This window comes from Rattus norvegicus, chromosome 20, assembly GCF_036323735.1.
Source record: "Rattus norvegicus strain BN/NHsdMcwi chromosome 20, GRCr8, whole genome shotgun sequence".
NCBI classification, from domain to species: domain Eukaryota; kingdom Metazoa; phylum Chordata; class Mammalia; order Rodentia; family Muridae; genus Rattus; species Rattus norvegicus.
In genome coordinates, this window is record NC_086038.1 from 45318548 (window position 1) to 45336070 (window position 17523).

At 43.0% G+C, this 17523-nt stretch overlaps 2 protein-coding genes across 4 annotated transcripts in view; one reads left to right on the forward strand and one right to left on the reverse strand.

Annotated features, from left to right (window-relative positions):
- Amd1 (adenosylmethionine decarboxylase 1) overlaps window positions 1-6392 on the reverse strand; it is a 74651-nt gene extending 68259 nt beyond the window's left edge. Inside the window, exon 1 of the mRNA XM_063279557.1 lies at window positions 6262-6392. The gene's annotated coding sequence lies outside the window, so the exon portion shown is untranslated. The remainder of the gene's footprint in view (window positions 1-6261) is intronic.
- Window positions 6364-17523, forward strand: part of Cdk19 (cyclin-dependent kinase 19) — a 140211-nt gene continuing 129051 nt past the window's right edge. The window contains exon 1 of one of the 3 annotated variants that reach the window (NM_001107634.1): window positions 6364-6750. In NM_001107634.1, coding sequence (NP_001101104.1) covers window positions 6623-6750 — 128 coding nt within the window. In that variant the 5' untranslated portion in view covers window positions 6364-6622. The remainder of the gene's footprint in view (window positions 6751-17523) is intronic. The other 2 variants (XM_008772985.4, XM_017601657.3) reach the window with 2 other exon arrangements.

Consider the following 17523-nt stretch of genomic DNA (forward strand, 5'->3'; position numbering starts at 1 on the left):
GGTAGTGATCCATCTGTTTCAATTTTGTGGAATAGTTTGGATAATATTGGTATGAGGTTTTCTATGAAGGTCTGATAGAATTCTGCACTAAACCCGTCTGGACCTGGGCTCTTTTTGGTTGGGAGACCTTTAATGACTGTTTCTATTTCCTTAGGAGTTATGGGGTTGTTTAACTGGTTTATCTGTTCCTGATTTAACTTCGGTACCTGGTATCTGTCTAGGAAATTGTCCATTTCCTGCAGATTTTCAAGTTTTGTTGAATATAGGCTTTTGTAGTAGGATCTGATGATTTTTTGAATTTCCTCTGATTCTGTAGTTATGTCTCCCTTTTCATTTCTGATTTTGTTAATTTGGACATACTCTCTGTGTCCTCTCATTAGTCTGGCTAAGGGTTTATCTATCTTGTTGACTTTCTCAAAGAACCAGCTTTTGGTTCTGTTGACTCTTTGTATGGTCCTTTTTGTTTCTACTTGGTTGATTTCAGTTCTGAGTTTGATTATTTCCTTCCTTCTACTCCTCCTGGGTGTATTTGCTTCTTTTTGTTCTAGAGTTTTTCGGTGTGCTGTCAAGCTGCTGATATATGCTCTCTCCTGTTTCTTTCTGCAGGCACTCAGAGCTATGAGTTTTCCTCTTAGCACAGCTTTCATTGTGTCCCATAAGTTTGGGTATGTTGTACCTTCATTTTCATTAAATTCTAAGAAGCCTTTAATTTTTTTCTTTATTTCTTCTTTGACCAGGTTATCATTGAATAGAGCATTGTTCAACTTCCATGTATATGTGGGCGTTCTTCCCTTATTGTTGTTGAAGACCAGCTTTAGCCTGTGGTGGTCTGATAGGACACATGGGATTATTTCTATCTTCCTGTATCTATTGAGGCCTGTTTTATGACCTATTATATGGTCTATTTTGGAGAAAGTACCATGAGGTGGTGAGCAGAAGGTATATCCTTTTGTTTTAGGATAGAATGTTCTATAAATCTGTTAAGTCCATTTGGTTCATGACTTCTCTTAGTCTGTCTATGTCTATGTTTAATTTCTGTTTCCATGATCTGTCCATTGATGAGAGTGGGGTGTTGAAATCTCCTGCTATTATTGTGTGAGGTGCAATGTGTGCTTTGAGCTTTAATAATGTTTCTTTTATGTATGTAGGTGCACTTGTATTTGGAGCATAGATATTTAGGATTGAGAGTTCATCTTGGTGGATTTTTCCTTTGATGAATATGAAGTGTCCTTCCTTATCTTTTTTGATGACTCTTAGTTGCAAATTGATTTTATTCGATATTAGAATGGCTACTCCAGTTTGCTTCTTCAGACCATTTGCTTGAAAAGTTGTTTTCCAGCCTTTCACTCTGAGGTAGTGTCTGTCTTTGTCTCTGAGGTGTGTTTCCTGTAGGCAGCAGAATGCAGGGTCCCCATTGTTTATCTAGTTTGTTAATCTATGTCTTTTTATTGGGGAGTTGAGTTGATTGATGTTGAGAGATATTAAGGAATAACGATTGTTGCTTCCTGTTATATTCATATTTGGATGTGAGGTTATGTTTGTGTGCTTTTCTTCTCTTTGTTTTGTTGCCAAGACGATTACTTTCTTGCTTCTTCTAGGGTGTAGCTTGCCTCCTTATGTTGGACTTTACCATTTATTATCCTTTGTAGGGCTGGATTTGTAGAAAGATATTGTGTAAATTTGTTTTTGTCATGGAATATCTTGGTTTCTCCATCTATATCAATTGAGAGTTTTGCAGGATACAGTAATCTGAGATGGCATTTGTGTTCTCTTAGGGTCTGTATGACATCTGTCCAGGATCTTCTGGCTTTCATAGTCTCTGGTGGGAAGTCTGGTGTGATTCTTATAGGTCTGCCTTTATATGTTACTTGACCTTTTCCCCTTACTGCTTTTAATATTCTTTCTTTGTTTTGTGCATTTGGTGTTTTGACTATTATGTGATGGGAGGAGTTTCTTTTCTGGTCCAATCTATTTGGAGTTCTGTAGGCTTCTTGTATGCTTATGGGTATCTCCTTCTTTACGTTAGGGAAGTTTTCTTCTATGATTTTGTTGAAGATATTTACTGGTCCTTTGAGCTGGGAGTCTTCACTCTCTTCTATACCTATTATCCTCAGGTTTGATCTTCTCATTGAGTCCTGGATTTCCTGTATGTTTTGGACCAGTAGCTTTTTCCGTTTTACATTATCTTTGACAGTTGTGTCGATGATTTCTATGGAATCTTCTGCTCCTGAGATTCTCTCTTCTATCTCTTGTATTCTGTTGGTGATGCTCGTATCTACGGCTCCTTGTCTCTTCCTTTGGTTTTCTATATCCAGGGTTGTTTCCATGTGTTCTTTCTTGATTGCTTCTATTTCCATTTTTAATTCCTTCACCTGTTTGTGTTTTCCTGGAATTCTTTCAGGGATTTTTGTGATTCCTCTCTATAGGCTTCTACTTGTTTATTTATGTTTTCCTGTGTTTCTCTAAGGGAGTTCTTCATGTCTTTCTTGAAGTCCTCCATCATCATGATCAAATGTGATTTTAAATTAGATCTTGCTTTTCTGGTGTGTTTGGATATTCAGTGTTTGCTTTGGTGGGAGTATTGGGTTCCGATGATGCCATGTAGTCTTGGTTTCTGTTGCTTGGGTTCCTGCGCTTGCCTCTCGTCATCAGATTGTCTCTGGTGTTACCTTGTTCTGCTATTTCTGACAGTGGCTAGACTGTCCTATAAGCCTGTGTGTCAGGAGTGCTGTAGACCTGTTTTCCTGTTTTCTTTCAGCCAGTTATGGGAACAGAGTGTTCTGTTTTCGGGCGTGTAGTCTTTCCTGTCTACTGGTCTTCAGCTGTTCCTGTGGGCCTGTGTCCTGAGTACACCAGGCAGGTCGCTTGGAGCAGAAAAGTTGGTCTTACCTGTGGTCCTGTGGCTGAAGTGGCTCTTGGGTGGCTGCTTTTGAGCTCTCCATGAGGGCGGCAATCAGAGGGCCTGCACCACCTTTTCCCTGGCCCCCGTGCACCAGGGTCCCAGATGGCGTTAGGTGTTTTCCTCTGGAGTCAGAAATGTGGGCAGAGTGTAGTCTCTTCTGGCTTCCCAGGCGTGTCTGCCCCTCTGAAGGTTTAGCTCTCCCTGCCACAGGATTTGGGTTCAGGGAGATTTTGATCAGCCTTCAGATCCTCAATTTGACTCTCAACATTTCCCAACACTTGCCTCTCCCTCATAACGAACACTGTTATTCTGTGGGTTGTTTGTTTGTAACCAGTAGCTCCTTCAATGGTACTTTCCTTTTAATGTCTCCTGAACAATATTGTCAGAAAGATTTTTTAAACACGTGGACTGATTGCATTTCTCCTGAGCTCAGATGTGTTTGATAAACGTTGTGGTGGCACATACTTGTGACTGCAGAGCTTGGAAGGCTGAGGCAGGCAGATGCCAAGTTTGATGGGTTACAAAGTGTGACCCCGAAACAGACTGACACAGTTTTTTTTTTCTTTTGTTTTTTTCAGAGCTGGGGACCGAACCCAGGGCCCACTGAGCTAAATCCCCAATCCCTGACACAGTTTTTAATGACTTCTTATAGAAAAATAAAACAAAGGGAACAGGCATGCGGACTCGTCATTTGACACCTTATTTGTCTTGTCTTATCCATTCCTTCTCTCTAGCTTAACCTTGCAGTAATCGAACTGGCTGCTTTCTCATAATGTATCATGTTGTGACGGGGCGGGGGTGGGGTGGGGTGGTGTGTGTCAGGCTGTTCTGCCTGACAGCTTACTGGCTTATGTGCTCTGCTTCCTGACTTCTTCCTTCATGAAGGCTGCCCACCTAGTCTAACAGTCATCCTGTCGATTTCACCACTGTGCTTTGTGCCTTATTATTTATTTATTAAGTTATTAAGTATTGAATTCTGCCTCCCAGTGCTAACCTAGGACTGCAGGCACCACCACTGAGAGTTCCACTTTAAATGTGCTTGCAAACTTAGATTCTCTCCGTCTCTTCCCAAGACTCCCTTCTCTTTCCCTCGCCTCTCTCTCTCTCTCTTTTTTAAAGATTTTATTTATTTTATGTATGTGAGTACACTGTAGCTGTCTTCAGACACACCAGAAGAGGGCATCAGATCCCCGTTACAGATGGTTGTGAGCCACCATGCAGTTGCTGGGATTTGAACTCAGGACCTCTGGAAGAACAGTCAGTGCTCTTAACCGCTGAACCATCTCTCCACCCAGCCTCTCTCTTTGTAGATGAGGATGATCTTGAATTTCTGATCCTCCTGCCTCCACCTCTAGTGTTGGGGTTACAGGAGGGCATGTTTTTATGCCTGAGTTTATGTGGTGCTTAAGATTGAAGCCACACGTTTGTGCATGCTACACATGCTACACAAGTACTACACTGAGTGATCTAGAGTCCCAGCAGTAACTCAGATTCCCCCCCCCCCCCCCCCCCCCCCCCCGGAGCTGGGGACGGAACCCAGGGGCTTGAGCTTGCTAGGCAAGTGCTCTACCACTGAGCTAAATCCCCAACCCTGCAACTCGGATTCTTGACTGAAATAAAATCTTGACTTTCAAGATTTAAGAAGTAATCCAGAAAGGGCTGTGGTAGGAAAAGGAACAGCCTCAATCCAGTTTTACAAGTTTCTGAAAACCCAGCAGTGAATGTATTACACTTAAAAAAAATATTGTTTACTCTCCTTTTTGCTTCAGGAGGAATTGACCATTACCTCTTTTGTTATCCTACTCAATGTTACATCTGAATCCTATCCTAGCAGTAACCATGTTTACATTTGTGTCTGAGCATTTGATGTATGAGACATGCCATTCATTATAGGGGAGGGAAAAATAACTTCCCTCTATCCTTCTAAGTTACTTGTTCTGCAAGTTAAATCGGCACAAACCGGATTAGTGGCACTATCTAGGCTGGCTCCAAAGTCCTGGGTTCAAGAGATTCTCCTTGACTCTGCTAAGAGCAGCAGGGACTACAAGTGTGTGCCACCATGCCTGGTCTAGTATGCATGGGAGTCCTACACGATGAAGTCGAAAAGCTAGATGATTAAAGCTCAAGACATACAGAAAGGAACAAGAATTGGAAATTTTAGTAGGTAGCAGAGATAAATGAAGAGAGAGGGAAGGAAATGAAGAGGGAATAATAAGTCGATTCTTTTAGATGGCCTCCCGGGCAAGGTTGTCTACGAATAGCTAAGCTGCCTTTCTGACACAGATACCTTATCAAATTTCCCTTATAAATTTAACCTTGTTACAAAAATGCTGCCTTTTATTTTAGGTAGTGGAGGGGAGCTGAAACGTGCGTGTCAGATGGATATCAATTCTTTTCGTTTAAAAGCAATCAGTGTGCAGAGGGACACATTTTTAGCAAGGCACTTTCCAGGCTTTTACAGTCCTACTTTGAGGTGACGGGTTCCGAGCTTCAGACACCATAACGAATGAACATCATGAGTAAGATAAATACCTAAAGCCCCTAGGTGAGCCTTGCCATTACGCACAGACTGTAAAAAACGCTTTACAAGCCAGCAAAAATGATTGTTTCTAAAACGCTGCATTTTTGCAATCTTCCAGGCGCTTTAATTGTTCTCAGACAGATGGTTAAAGCTCGGCTACCGCACCCGCATATGCTAGGATAAAACCCGACTACAGCGCCAAGAAAAAGATGATTGGCTGTGGGCCCTAGAAGTTACACGGTTCTCCTAGCAAGAGCTGAGAAACCGCTGAATGTTCAGGTTTTGAAATAGGGTTTTTGCATCGTAAAGAAACAAGATTAACCTATCAGGAAGAACCGAGCACATCCAATTACCAATCAAGAGCGGGACAAAAGCCAAAGCCGGAGGATACCCAGGCACCAAAGAGGACGCCACTCTTCAGTCTCTGCCAATAAGACGAGGCAAGGGGCGGGGCAACAAGAGGATCAATTGCCCAAGAAAACAAACAATGTGTAGTACAACTGTCTAAACCTCAGTCCTAAGCTCCGGGTGCGACGGAATGAGCTCCTGAGCAAGGCTCTCATGAGCTGCTTGCCGCTCTTCTAGCCCAAGGATTGTCAGAGCCAGGTTGCTTCTTCCCGGCTCAACAAACGCTTCCTTCCCGCCAGCTCCCACAGGCTCGCAAAAAGCCCGCTGCAACTTTGCGCTACAGTTTACAGGAACAGGGAGTCGCGCGCTACCTGAGGGGGTGGGGCGGCGGCAGTGCGCAGGCGTACACGCCTTGTGGAGGCGAGGCCGAAAAGACTCAATGAACTCTGGGAATTGTATTCTTCGCGCTCGAGGGGGTAGCACAACTCACCAGGCCTCTTGAACTACACTTCCCAGGAGCGCTCGCGACGTCGGGGCGGGCCGTTTGGTTCGTTAATGAGTTCGAGAAAGCCGCGGCGCGGCCCACCAGGTTCCAAAACAAGGAAATGAAGGGAGGAGGCGGGACTGTGGGTGCCTGCGGGAGCCGCCGCCGCCGCCGCGGAGGAGGAGGAGGCGGAGGAGGTGGCTGCCGCGGCCGCCGAGGAGTCCCTTGCTGAAGGCAGACCGCGGAGCGGCGGGCGGCGCGCGCGCGCCCGAGCGACGGCTGTTCGAGAAGTGGAGCGGCGGCGGCGGAGGAGGGACTGAGTGGCGGCGGCCCCCGCGTCCCGGTTTCTCTATGGGGGAAGCAGACAATGGATTATGATTTCAAGGCGAAGCTGGCGGCGGAGCGGGAGCGGGTGGAGGATCTGTTTGAGTACGAAGGGTGCAAAGTGGGACGCGGCACCTACGGGCACGTCTACAAGGCGAGGCGGAAAGATGGGTAAGAGCGCGGGCGGGGAGTGGGCTCGTCCGGTCTCCTCCACTGCTGAGACCCGGAGGGCTGGGTGGGTCGGAGCCCACGGGAAGAGGCGGCGTGGGTCGCAGAGCGACGTCCTGGGGCCAACTCGGAGGCACTGGTGCTGCCGCCCCCCGCTGGCCGGTCGCGCCCCTCCAAGTCGCACAGCGTAGCCCCGTCGGGGGCGTCGGTCCCGCCTGGAGTCACTGTTGCGAGCTTAACAGCGGGCGGCGGGACCCGGTGGAGACCGCGCTTGGAGGTGGAGTTTAGGGGTCTGGTCCCGGGGGGACTCTCGAGGGCTTGGCTGAAGAGTTACCGGTTTGGCCCTGTGCTGGTGACGGTCGTGGTGGAACTTCCAATCGGCGCAGCGCCTTCCCGGGGCGGCGGTTTGAAAGCTCGCGGGGGCGCCTCCCGTCTGGTGGCCCTGCGCTTGGGGTCCTGACTGGCCCCTCTGGTCTGACTTCCTCGACGTTGCCAACCCAGCCTACATCCCTGGTGTTTACCTGGGGACTTCCCGATCCTGCTCCCGATTCCCACACTTTAATATTTTGAATTCAGCACTCTGAAGGTGGACCCTGGAGAGAGATTAGCTCTATATTACAAACTTCAAGTGCTCTCTGGTTGGTTACCTTTCCTGCCTCGTGATTATTTTAGGTAAACCCCTCCCCAGCCCTTATAAGATAGGGTCTCTCTCTGTGCACCCTGGTTAGCCTGCAACTCAGAGATCCGCCTGCCTCTGCCTCTCAAGTACTGTGATTAAAAGGCGTATGCCACCACACTCGGCCCATTTCTCTTTTCTTCAGGAAGAAATCTTGAGTATTAATATTCTCCAGTTCTCATCCTCTGTCAAATGGCTGTGAGCTTTGGTTTATCGAGAACCTAGACCACCAAGAACAGAAAACGGAAGTGACAGGCTTGGGCCTGGACCACCGTTTTCCTAGTTGAGGGGATCTATAGGAATCTCTTGGGAAGTCTTTCTGGATTGTTATAGCAGTAAAGGACAAGTTGGATAAAGCATCGAGAATGTACCCCTCGGGCCAGAGGGCAGACCAGTTTGTAAGAACAGGACAGGTGGAACCAAACTTGTGACCTGGCAGTGGTGGGTTTTGTCACCTTGTCCCAATTCCGGAAGGAATTCCTTTCTCTTAGAAAAAGATTCAAGCAACTGTCAGACTATACAAAAGGGAGACTGTGACTGCTGGAGCATTTGAAAAGCAGAGCATCAGCACACCTCATTGAAAGTGCTTCTTGGCTGTGCTTTGATAAAGTTGGTGAGGAGCTCCAGCATCAAAGCAAGCAGTGCGTTTGCTAATTTTATAAGAGGAAAACCAGAACACAATCATATGAAGTGTTTCATACATGTACCTGGAAAACTACAGGTAGTGTGTGGGTTTCAAGGATGATGATTAATTGCTGTTGCAGTAGAACTGTACAGGCCAGGCCACTCAGTTGTCTGAGCTGTTTCTTTTAATTACCACGTGTCCCCAAGTGCACACCGGGCGCTGTAAGGCACTATACTTGACTTACACTTTGGTTTTGGAATATCCACTCTACTGGTTAAGTTGGTGTTCCAGTGGGAATCTACACAGGATGTTCGGGGAAGGCAGATCCGCTGCTCTGATTGGACAGTGTTGTTACACTGTTGGTCTGGATTTTCCCTATCTCCCAGAGACTGTGCTAACTTTGTTTTTACACTTATGTTTTTATTTGCCCTGAAACTTTGAGAGAAATTAACAGTTCTGATTCTGAATTGCATAGAATGGCTGGGTTTACAACAGAAACACTTCTTATTTCTACTTATTTTTCAGTATGTCTCTATAATAAGGATATTGATTCAAATACACTTATTCTTTGAGTGAAATCGGTAAAGTAGAATACATAAGGTCAGTTTTTATATTTTCAAAGTAGAATTAAAAAACAAACAAAACATTTAGAGCTAGGCAAGCACTGGCAGTTGTCTGAGTTCCAGGCCAGACAGGCTACACAGAGAAACCCTGTCTCAACGAAACCAAACCAAAGCAAAAACCAACCAACAAAAACCGCCTAGAATATGAAAATATCTTGTCAGACCGTTGTACCACATGTTCTCACGTAAAACAAGCCATGATAGGCTTTATTTTTGTGGATCAGTGTCTGGTTACGATTCCTGGCTTTACACTAACACTTGCGTCTCTGGTGATTTGGCAGTGGGATTAGTTTTATGTTCATCACTAATCAGCCATTTGACAGAACAAAAGGTTTTAGTGGTAGTTCTCAAAGGTGACACAGATTTGGATGGTAAAGGATTCTATTGTCTGGTCATTCTAAATTACAGTCCCCTCTTTTTACATTTTGGTAAGCTCCGGGAAAATGAGTAGTGCTTGATGCTATTTTAGGGAGCAAGAGAGATGAGGCCTGCTAGAGAGAAATAACTCTAGCGTGTATAACACTATTACATATACATACATATATGCATTTATACACACACAAATGTGCACTAACAAACAAAATTTGTTAGAACTTTAGAGTAACATTGGAAGAAATAACTCTGAGGAACAAAACCTTTGCTTAGCCTCAGTTCTAGCTTCCAGATTGTTCCTTCAGAATGAGATTTTCAAATGAGATCCAGAACAGGCTATACCATGCGGTGTGAATTTATAGCACGCTAGAAATGTCTGAATTTTTCACCTTTTTATATTTAATTGGTGGGTAAAGATTTTCATACACAGTGGTACTTAGTAGTGTTTTGATTCCTGTGTACATTGTATACTGTTTCATTAGGGTAAAAATGTTTCCTCAAACACTTAGCATTTCATTGTGTTGAAACCATTAAAAATTCTTGTTTCTAGTTTCCTTGACTTGTGGAATATCTTACTATTATATACAATTTCTTTGCTGTTCAACATGGCACCATGGCTTATTTTTCCCAAAGTTTTTCCCCTTAATAAAAATGTTACTTATTAATTTTTCATTTGGAAGGAAAAATAATGATCCCCTATAAAAAGCAGTCAGGTTTGCACTTTCTTTTTTTTTTTTTTTTTTTTTTTTTTGGTTCTTTTTTTTCGGAGCTGGGGACCGAACCCAGGGCCTTGCGCTTCCTAGGTAAGCGCTCTACCACTGAGCTAAATCCCCAGCCCCAGGTTTGCACTTTCAAGATGGCCACCTAGTGAGAGTGTGCTGCCAAGCTTGAGGCTCGAGTTGGATCCTGGGGATCCACATGGAGGGAGGAGAGACCCATTTCCACAAGACTGTCCTTGGACTTCCACACCTGTGACACGCATTCAAAGGAAATAAATGCCAAAAAAAAAATCAGGCTTAAAATTAATTACCTACAATTTACTTATTAGAACTATTATGTGTGGACTGTGGCATGCACATGGAGGGCAGGAGACAACTTTTTGGCTCTCATCTACCTCATGTAAGTTCTGAGGGTCCAATCAATTGCCCTGCCGGCCCTACCAGACAGGTGCCTTCACCTGCTGAAATTTACCTCGCGGGGTCGAGTATAGGGCCTTGGGAATACCAGGCCTGTGCTTCCTGCTCCAGGATAGCTTAGCTTTTTAGTTCATAAGGCTTTTCTTTAGTAGTGAAAAGTCTCGCACTGTGCTGGAGATACAGCTTGGTTGGTAGAAGGCTTGCCTAGCATACAGAAGGCTCTGGGCTCTACACAGGGTAAACTGGATAAACTGGACTTGGCACAGTGCCAGTGCTTGGGAAGTGGAGCCGGGAGGATCAGACGTCTAAGACTGTAGTTGGCTATATATGAGGTCTGTGCAGCCTGGGGCACATGAGAGAGACCCTGTTTCAAAAACAGTTGGGCATAAAACTTTACAGTGACAAGTCTGATGATAGTGTCTTTCTAGTTATGGACACTAAATTATGACTGATAAAGGAATATTGTTAAAACATTCTTTTCATTAAAACCTGATTCCGTGGCATAGGATCATCTGTGAAAACTTGTCCAATGTGAGTTGGATTTCCAAGACTAACTGAAAACAAGAAGCTGCCTTTTGTGACCGATGGTTTGAAAGATGCGTGGTAACTGAAAGTGAAAGCTGCCAGAGTGCTTAAGCGTTTCAGTTTGTCTTAGGGTGCACATGTTTTTATGTGTCATGAAGTCCTTCACAAGTAGCTGTGACTACATGGAGGTAACCATGGGCAAACAGTAGGTACAGTAGCATCTGTCTGCTTTCAGTGGAGTTTCCACAGTGGGTTCATGGATGAACATGGTGGCATTTTGGTTGGTGGCTTCTGGAGGTTTAGGAGGTTAGCTCTGCGATAATAAATAGTATTTTTCAAACTGCCAAGAGCTTTAGGTCATCCAGCTCAGCTGCCTCTGTTTACCCAGGGGGAGTTCGGGAGCTCATGGCTCCAAGAGGAAGCCTGAAGCCCAGACCACCCGAGGCTTGTATTTTGTCATTCATTTTCCTTCCTAATGAGAAGAAAGCAAAAAAGGCCATTTCTTCTCTACCTTTGGCAATTTTATTCTAAGCACTTCATGCAAAAAAAAACCAAAAACCCAATCAATCAAACAAATTAACAAAAAACAAAACAACAAAAACAAAAAGCCAAAGAAAGACCCATACCAGAAATACGGGGAAAAAACTCTAGGAGAGGACATCTAAAGAGGAGTGCAGAGGAGGAGTTATGTGGGGTAAAGTCGGTAGCTTGCGCAAGGGCCCAGAGTCAATCCCCAGAGCAACAGAACAGCAGAAGAGTGTATCTGCATGGCTGCTTATCTTCCTGACTTACCCTGGTCCTTGTGTCAGCTCTGTGGACCTTTCTCTGACTTGCATGCCGTAGAGTCGGTGTCTGCCTTTGGTCTTTTTTCACTGTGCACTGAGGTCCAAGTTGCTGCCACTGTCACTCTTTCTGAAAATAGTCAGGTGTATTTGTTAGGAAAATTATACATTTTTTCTTATGTCTAACAGAATCAGATCTAACCTCTTAATTTGACATCAAAAGACATTTACAGTCAGATCCTGACCAATTCTTCTCTTTCTAGTTCATTGAATTGATTTACTATTGTAGCGTTGAACTATGTTTTCTAGGACTTAGTTCTTCCCTGCCTGACATCTACATTTTAACTAGGATGGGGTTGTCCTTGTTCACATTTCAGTACCCAGCTCTATTTGCTTTCTGCCAGAAGTCTCCCCTTAGTCATTCAGTGGACCTAGCTGTGCCTCCGTTCATCCTTACAGACAGTTTCGCTGTCTAAGATGTTACAGTCTCTCATAAGTGGTTAGCTTCAGTGTCTGGTACAGGCTTGGGTATATATACATGATCAGATGCTATGTGTGTGTAGTGGCACACACTTGTAATCCCACCCAGCACTCAGGAGGCAGAGGAGGAGAAACAGCTTCAACTCCAGCCTGGGCCGCGTGAGACCCTGTTGGAAACAAACCCAAATTGTTGAATTTAAAAGTTCTGTAAATTGGTAAACATGCTTTCATAACCTTAAGAACAAATTAAAATCAGAGAGAGAGAGAGAGAGAGAGAGAGAGAGAGAGAGAGAGAGAGAGAGAGAAAAGGATGATCAGGGACTCACAGAGATTCCCGTGTGCTGGGATTAAAGGTATGCACCACTACACAGCCGGCATGGAGTTTTGAACTGGTGATATCATATGAGGTGGGTGACTGATATATTTCTATTGGACTGACTAGTGATTTTAGGCTCTCTCCACTTAGCCCTTTCCTGCTAGCGCCATAGCATAAGCCCTAACACCTACCTGGTTAGTACAGGTCCAACCCAAGGCTTCTTGCAGGTTAGGCAGGCACAGGAGCTCCTTAGCTGTATTTCTAGCTCTAGCACTAATTAGTCTTACACACACACACACACACACACACACACACACACACACACAGGAGCTCCTTAGCTGTATTTCTAGCTCTAGCACTAATTAGTCTTACACACACACACACACACACACACACACACACACACACACACACACACCCCCGGCTATGTGCATGTTACTTTGTTTCTAAAAAGTTAGGCTTGTTTAATTGCCTCCCTTTCATTTTGAGGCAAAGGCTTGCTATGCAGCCCAGGCTGGTCTCAAACTCCCCATCCTTCTCACTGCAGACTCCAGAGTGCTGGGCGCACAGGTGCACGCTACCATACCTTACAGTTTCTTTTAATAGTGGTTGATAAAGAAAATAGTTATTTTGGAATAGTAATCATTTTTCCTTCTTAGAGCAAAGTGGTTTTTGCTAGAGTGTGAATTCTTCTTTTGTGCTTTTAATAGCTGTTTTATAGCCATGATTAGAAGACGCCAGACTCATATATTTTAGGGGTTCTTTCTTGATATTACAGATTTATGGTTAAAAAGTATTTTTAGCATTTAGTAATTGAAGTGAATGTTGGTTTATATTTAATTAGCTAACTTTTGCAATATAACCTTTCTAGAACTTTATTTTTTTGAGGCCTGAGGGAAATAATTTCTCACTGACTTTTGGTAGAAGCAGTAGTCCTGAGCCTGTGTGGACTGCAGCAGCCGTCTCAGCTCTGCTTCTTTACAAGTGCGCCTGAAGAAGGCTGGAACGAGTACCAGGGCGTGTAGGACAACTAGAAGGAACCACTCCACAGTTTGAAATAAATTGATAGTTTCAAAAAAATATTGTGGGTTTAGCAGTTAAGAGCACTTTGCTACCCTTCTAGAGGGCACAGGTTTGATTCCCAACACCCACTCAGTGGTGCATAATTATCTGTAACTCCAGTTCATGGTACCTCATGAACTCTTTTGGTCTTTATGGGCATCATGCAAGAATTCATACATACATACATACATACGTACATACATACATACATACAGGCAAAACACTTATACACAGAAAATAAAACTAAATCTTAAAGTATCCTATACAATGAAGATCGCACTAGTTAGTGCAAGGGCATGGAAACGCAGCCGGTGTGGCAGATTTTCCCTCTGCCGTGCACTTTCCTCTCCGGGTTTGTGTATATATCAAGTATGCCGTTGATAGGATAAATGCTGTGGTCTGCATAGCTCTCTTTCTAAACTTCTACAACTTGAAGACCGATCATCGCATAGCTTATGTACAGACATGTCTTAATCGTTTTATTGTTTTCTAGTTTATCACACACATGCTTTAACTGTCCTTGATGGATTGTCCTAGGTTTTTTGCTAGTACTAACACTAGTGAATATCCCAGTAATATTAATATAATTCAATATTAATATGTCTGTAGGTTAAATTCCTAGACTCTCTACCTTTGGAAGTAGTGACTTGATATAGTTTGTTCATATTCATATACAGGATATACATCGAAAGTGGAGACTGAGGAGTAGCTTTTGAGATACTGTGAAGGTCAGTAATGGGTTATTTTGAGATACTGTGAGGGTCAGTAATGGATTATTTTGAGATACTGTGAGGGTCAGTAATGGATTATTTGGAGATACTGTGAGGGTCAGTAATGGATTATTTTGAGATACTGTGAGGGTCAGTAATGGATTATTTGGAGATACTGTGAGGGTCAGTAATGGATTATTTGGAGATACTGTGAGGGTCAGTAATGGATTATTTTGAGATACTGTGAGGGTCAGTAATGGATTATTTGGAGATACTGTGAGGGTCAGTAATGGATTATTTGGAGATACTGTGAGGGTCAGTAATGGGTTATTTTGAGATACTGTGAGGGTCAGTAATGGATTATTTTGAGATACTGTGAGGGTCAGTAATGGGTTATCTGGAGATACTGTGAGGGTCAGTAATGGGTTATTTGGAGATACTGTGAGGGTCAGTAATGGATTATTTGGAGATACTGTGAGGGTCAGTAATGGATTATTTTGAGATACTGTGAGGGTCAGTAATGGGTTATTTGGAGATACTGTGAGGGTCAGTAATGGATTATTTGGAGATACTGTGAGGGTCAGTAATGGATCATTTGGAGATACTGTGAGGGTCAGTAATGGATCATTTGGAGATACTGTGAGGGTCAGTAATGGGTTATTTGGAGATACTGTGAGGGTCAGTAATGGATCATTTGGAGATACTGTGAGGGTCAGTAATGGGTTATCTGGAGATACTGTGAGGGTCAGTAATGGGTTATTTGGAGATACTGTGAGGGTCAGTAATGGGTTATTTGGAAATGCTGTGAGGGTCAGTAATGGGTTATTTGGAGATGCTGGTGAGGGTCAGTAATGAGTTGTTTGTTTGCCACAGGACATGCAAGTTGCTTCCAGACACTGTTGCTTTAGGAATGTAGCATCGTAACCAGAACGAATTTTAAAATACAGTCTTGATGAAGGAAGTGTTTGTATTTTTGTCACTTTTTGGGACTTGATATACTGGATAAGAGGGTAATATGCTATTAAATGGTGAACTTGTTTATTGAAAAATGCTTAGGATAGTGTAGTTAGAGATGAAGTCAATGTAGTCTATTTTAAGTTAATATATTATAGTTTGAAGATTTCTTGCTGGTATCAGAGTATTTAGATGTTTTTTGAATATTTGGATATTAAAAACTGAGTGTGGCAAATCTTTAATCCCAGCAGTGGAGCATAGAGGCAGGCAGATCTGAGTCTACCCTGGTATACATAGCAAGTTCCAGACCAGCCAAAGCTATATAGTGAGACCTTGTCTCAAAAACAAACAAAAAGAACCCTCCCCAAACCAAAAATTACTTCAGCTCAGTGTTTGTAAAGGATGAACTTGTTTGTTACCGTGTTATGTAGCTGTCCAATGTTAGTACTTCCTTTTGGTTCTAAAACAAAGTGACAAGAAATATTTTTAGAGTGTATTTTAAATTTAAGTAACTCAGCCATTTCTTAAAAATAGCATTTTTGGTCTGGAAGCAGGCAGAGTTAGCCAACGATGCTATTTTAAAGATTTTGTCCATGTATAAATAGCTGAGTGTCCGACACCTCCTGTAATAGCTGTTTGGAGCATGCACTGTGCAGGATAAAAGCATCTTAAGAGAGAGAACAGGATGTGATTCAGGATGCAAGTGTGTAGCAGTAATTTTTTTAAGTTGAGGTTTGAGTTCTGCAGGAGTGAGTGATGGATCACAGAAATAAAAGCCTTTAGAGTCATTAGATAATTGGTATCCTCATACGATGTCTTTAATTTCACATATAAAAAGTCCTCTCGTGCTGGAGATCAAAAAATACAGTACATCTTCTACAAGGAAAGCATAGCTTTCTTGCTGAGACTTTAAAACTGTCTTTTCTACAAAAAAATAGAAAAGGAAACAGTAGTTTATGATAAATTACTGTGTCAGCAACAGCTTTCTGTCTGTTTACTGTATCTACCATCCTCAATTGCAAAGGTTTGTCACCTGTGTTGTTTAGGTATGATATACAGCCTCAGGATACATTTGACAGCTCACAGATGCATAAAGCTCTTAAAAAGAAAGTCATTTGTAAAAACATTGCAATTCAAGTTCATCATCAGCTACAAAGAGAAGTGAGGAAAAGGAGGTGTAGGGGTGGAAAAGAGAGGAAAGAATCTAATTCACTGAGTATTAGAGATCTACATAAACAAATATGCAAGCCAGTTAAAAATGAAGTAGCCAGGAAGTGGTGCATGCTTTTAATCCTAGCCCTCTGGGAGCGGGTAGATCTCTGAGTTCAAGACCATCCTGGTCTACAGAGTGAGTTTTAGGACAGCCTGAGGGCTACACAAAGAAACCCTGTTTCAAAAAACCAAAAATAGGGGCTGGGGATTTAGCTCAGTGGTAGAGTGCTTACCTAGGAAGCGCAAGGCCCTGGGTTCGGTCCCCAGCCCCGAAAAAAAGAACCAAAAAAAAAAAAAAAACCCCAAAAATAAATAAATAAATTCATAAATAAATACATAAATAAAATTAAGGAAACTTAAAAGCATTGGCTTTCCCAGTGCTTTAAGTCCCTTTTAAAGACACAGTTAACAGTAACCACATTGCAGGAGGTCAGGAATGCTGTCCAAGTCTGTGAGTGCTTGGCATACAAGCTTGGGTTTAGTTCCCAACCCTGTAAAAAAAGAAAACTTCTACAGTGCAAAATGAAAACAAAAAAGTAAACTTAACTTTTAAGAAAAGTAATGTTGCTGCTTTTGACTGCTTTATTACGGTGAGCTTATTTAACTTACTCTTTTAAAAAGATTTATCTAATTTGTATGTGTGTGTTCTATGTATGTATGTGTGTATTCTGTGTATGTTTGTTTGTATTCTGTGTATATATGTGTGTATATTCTGTATATGTATGTGTGTATTCTCTGTATGCATGTGTGTATTCTGTGTATATATGTGTATTCTGTGTATGTATGTGTATTCTGTGTGTGTATGTGTGTATTCTGTGTATGTATGTGTGTGTTCTGTGTGTGTAAAGGTGTGTATTCTGTGTATGTATGTGTGTGTTCTATGTATGTTTGTGTGTATTCTGTGTATGTGTGCATTCTGTGTGTGTATGTGTGTATATTCTGTGTGTATATATTCTGTGTATGTAGGTAGTACCCTTGAGACTAGAGGAAGGCCTGGGGCTTTCTCTGTAAAGGTGAAATTACAAGCGATTCTGAGCTACCCAGCTTGGGTACTGGTAACTTGAGCTCAGGTTTTTTGGGAGAGCAACAGCAAGTCCCCTCTAACTGCCTTTCTAGCACCCCCTGCCGCCATAAAGAATTAAACAAAATTATGGGTGTGTGCTTGTGTATGTGTGTGACTATGAGCACTGTGTCATGGTGTATATGTGGGGTCAGAGGGCAATGTGGCAGTCTGTTCTTGCCACCCACCATGTGGATACTGGGGTTGAAGTCAGATTGTCAGGCTTGAAGGAGGAGAGCACCT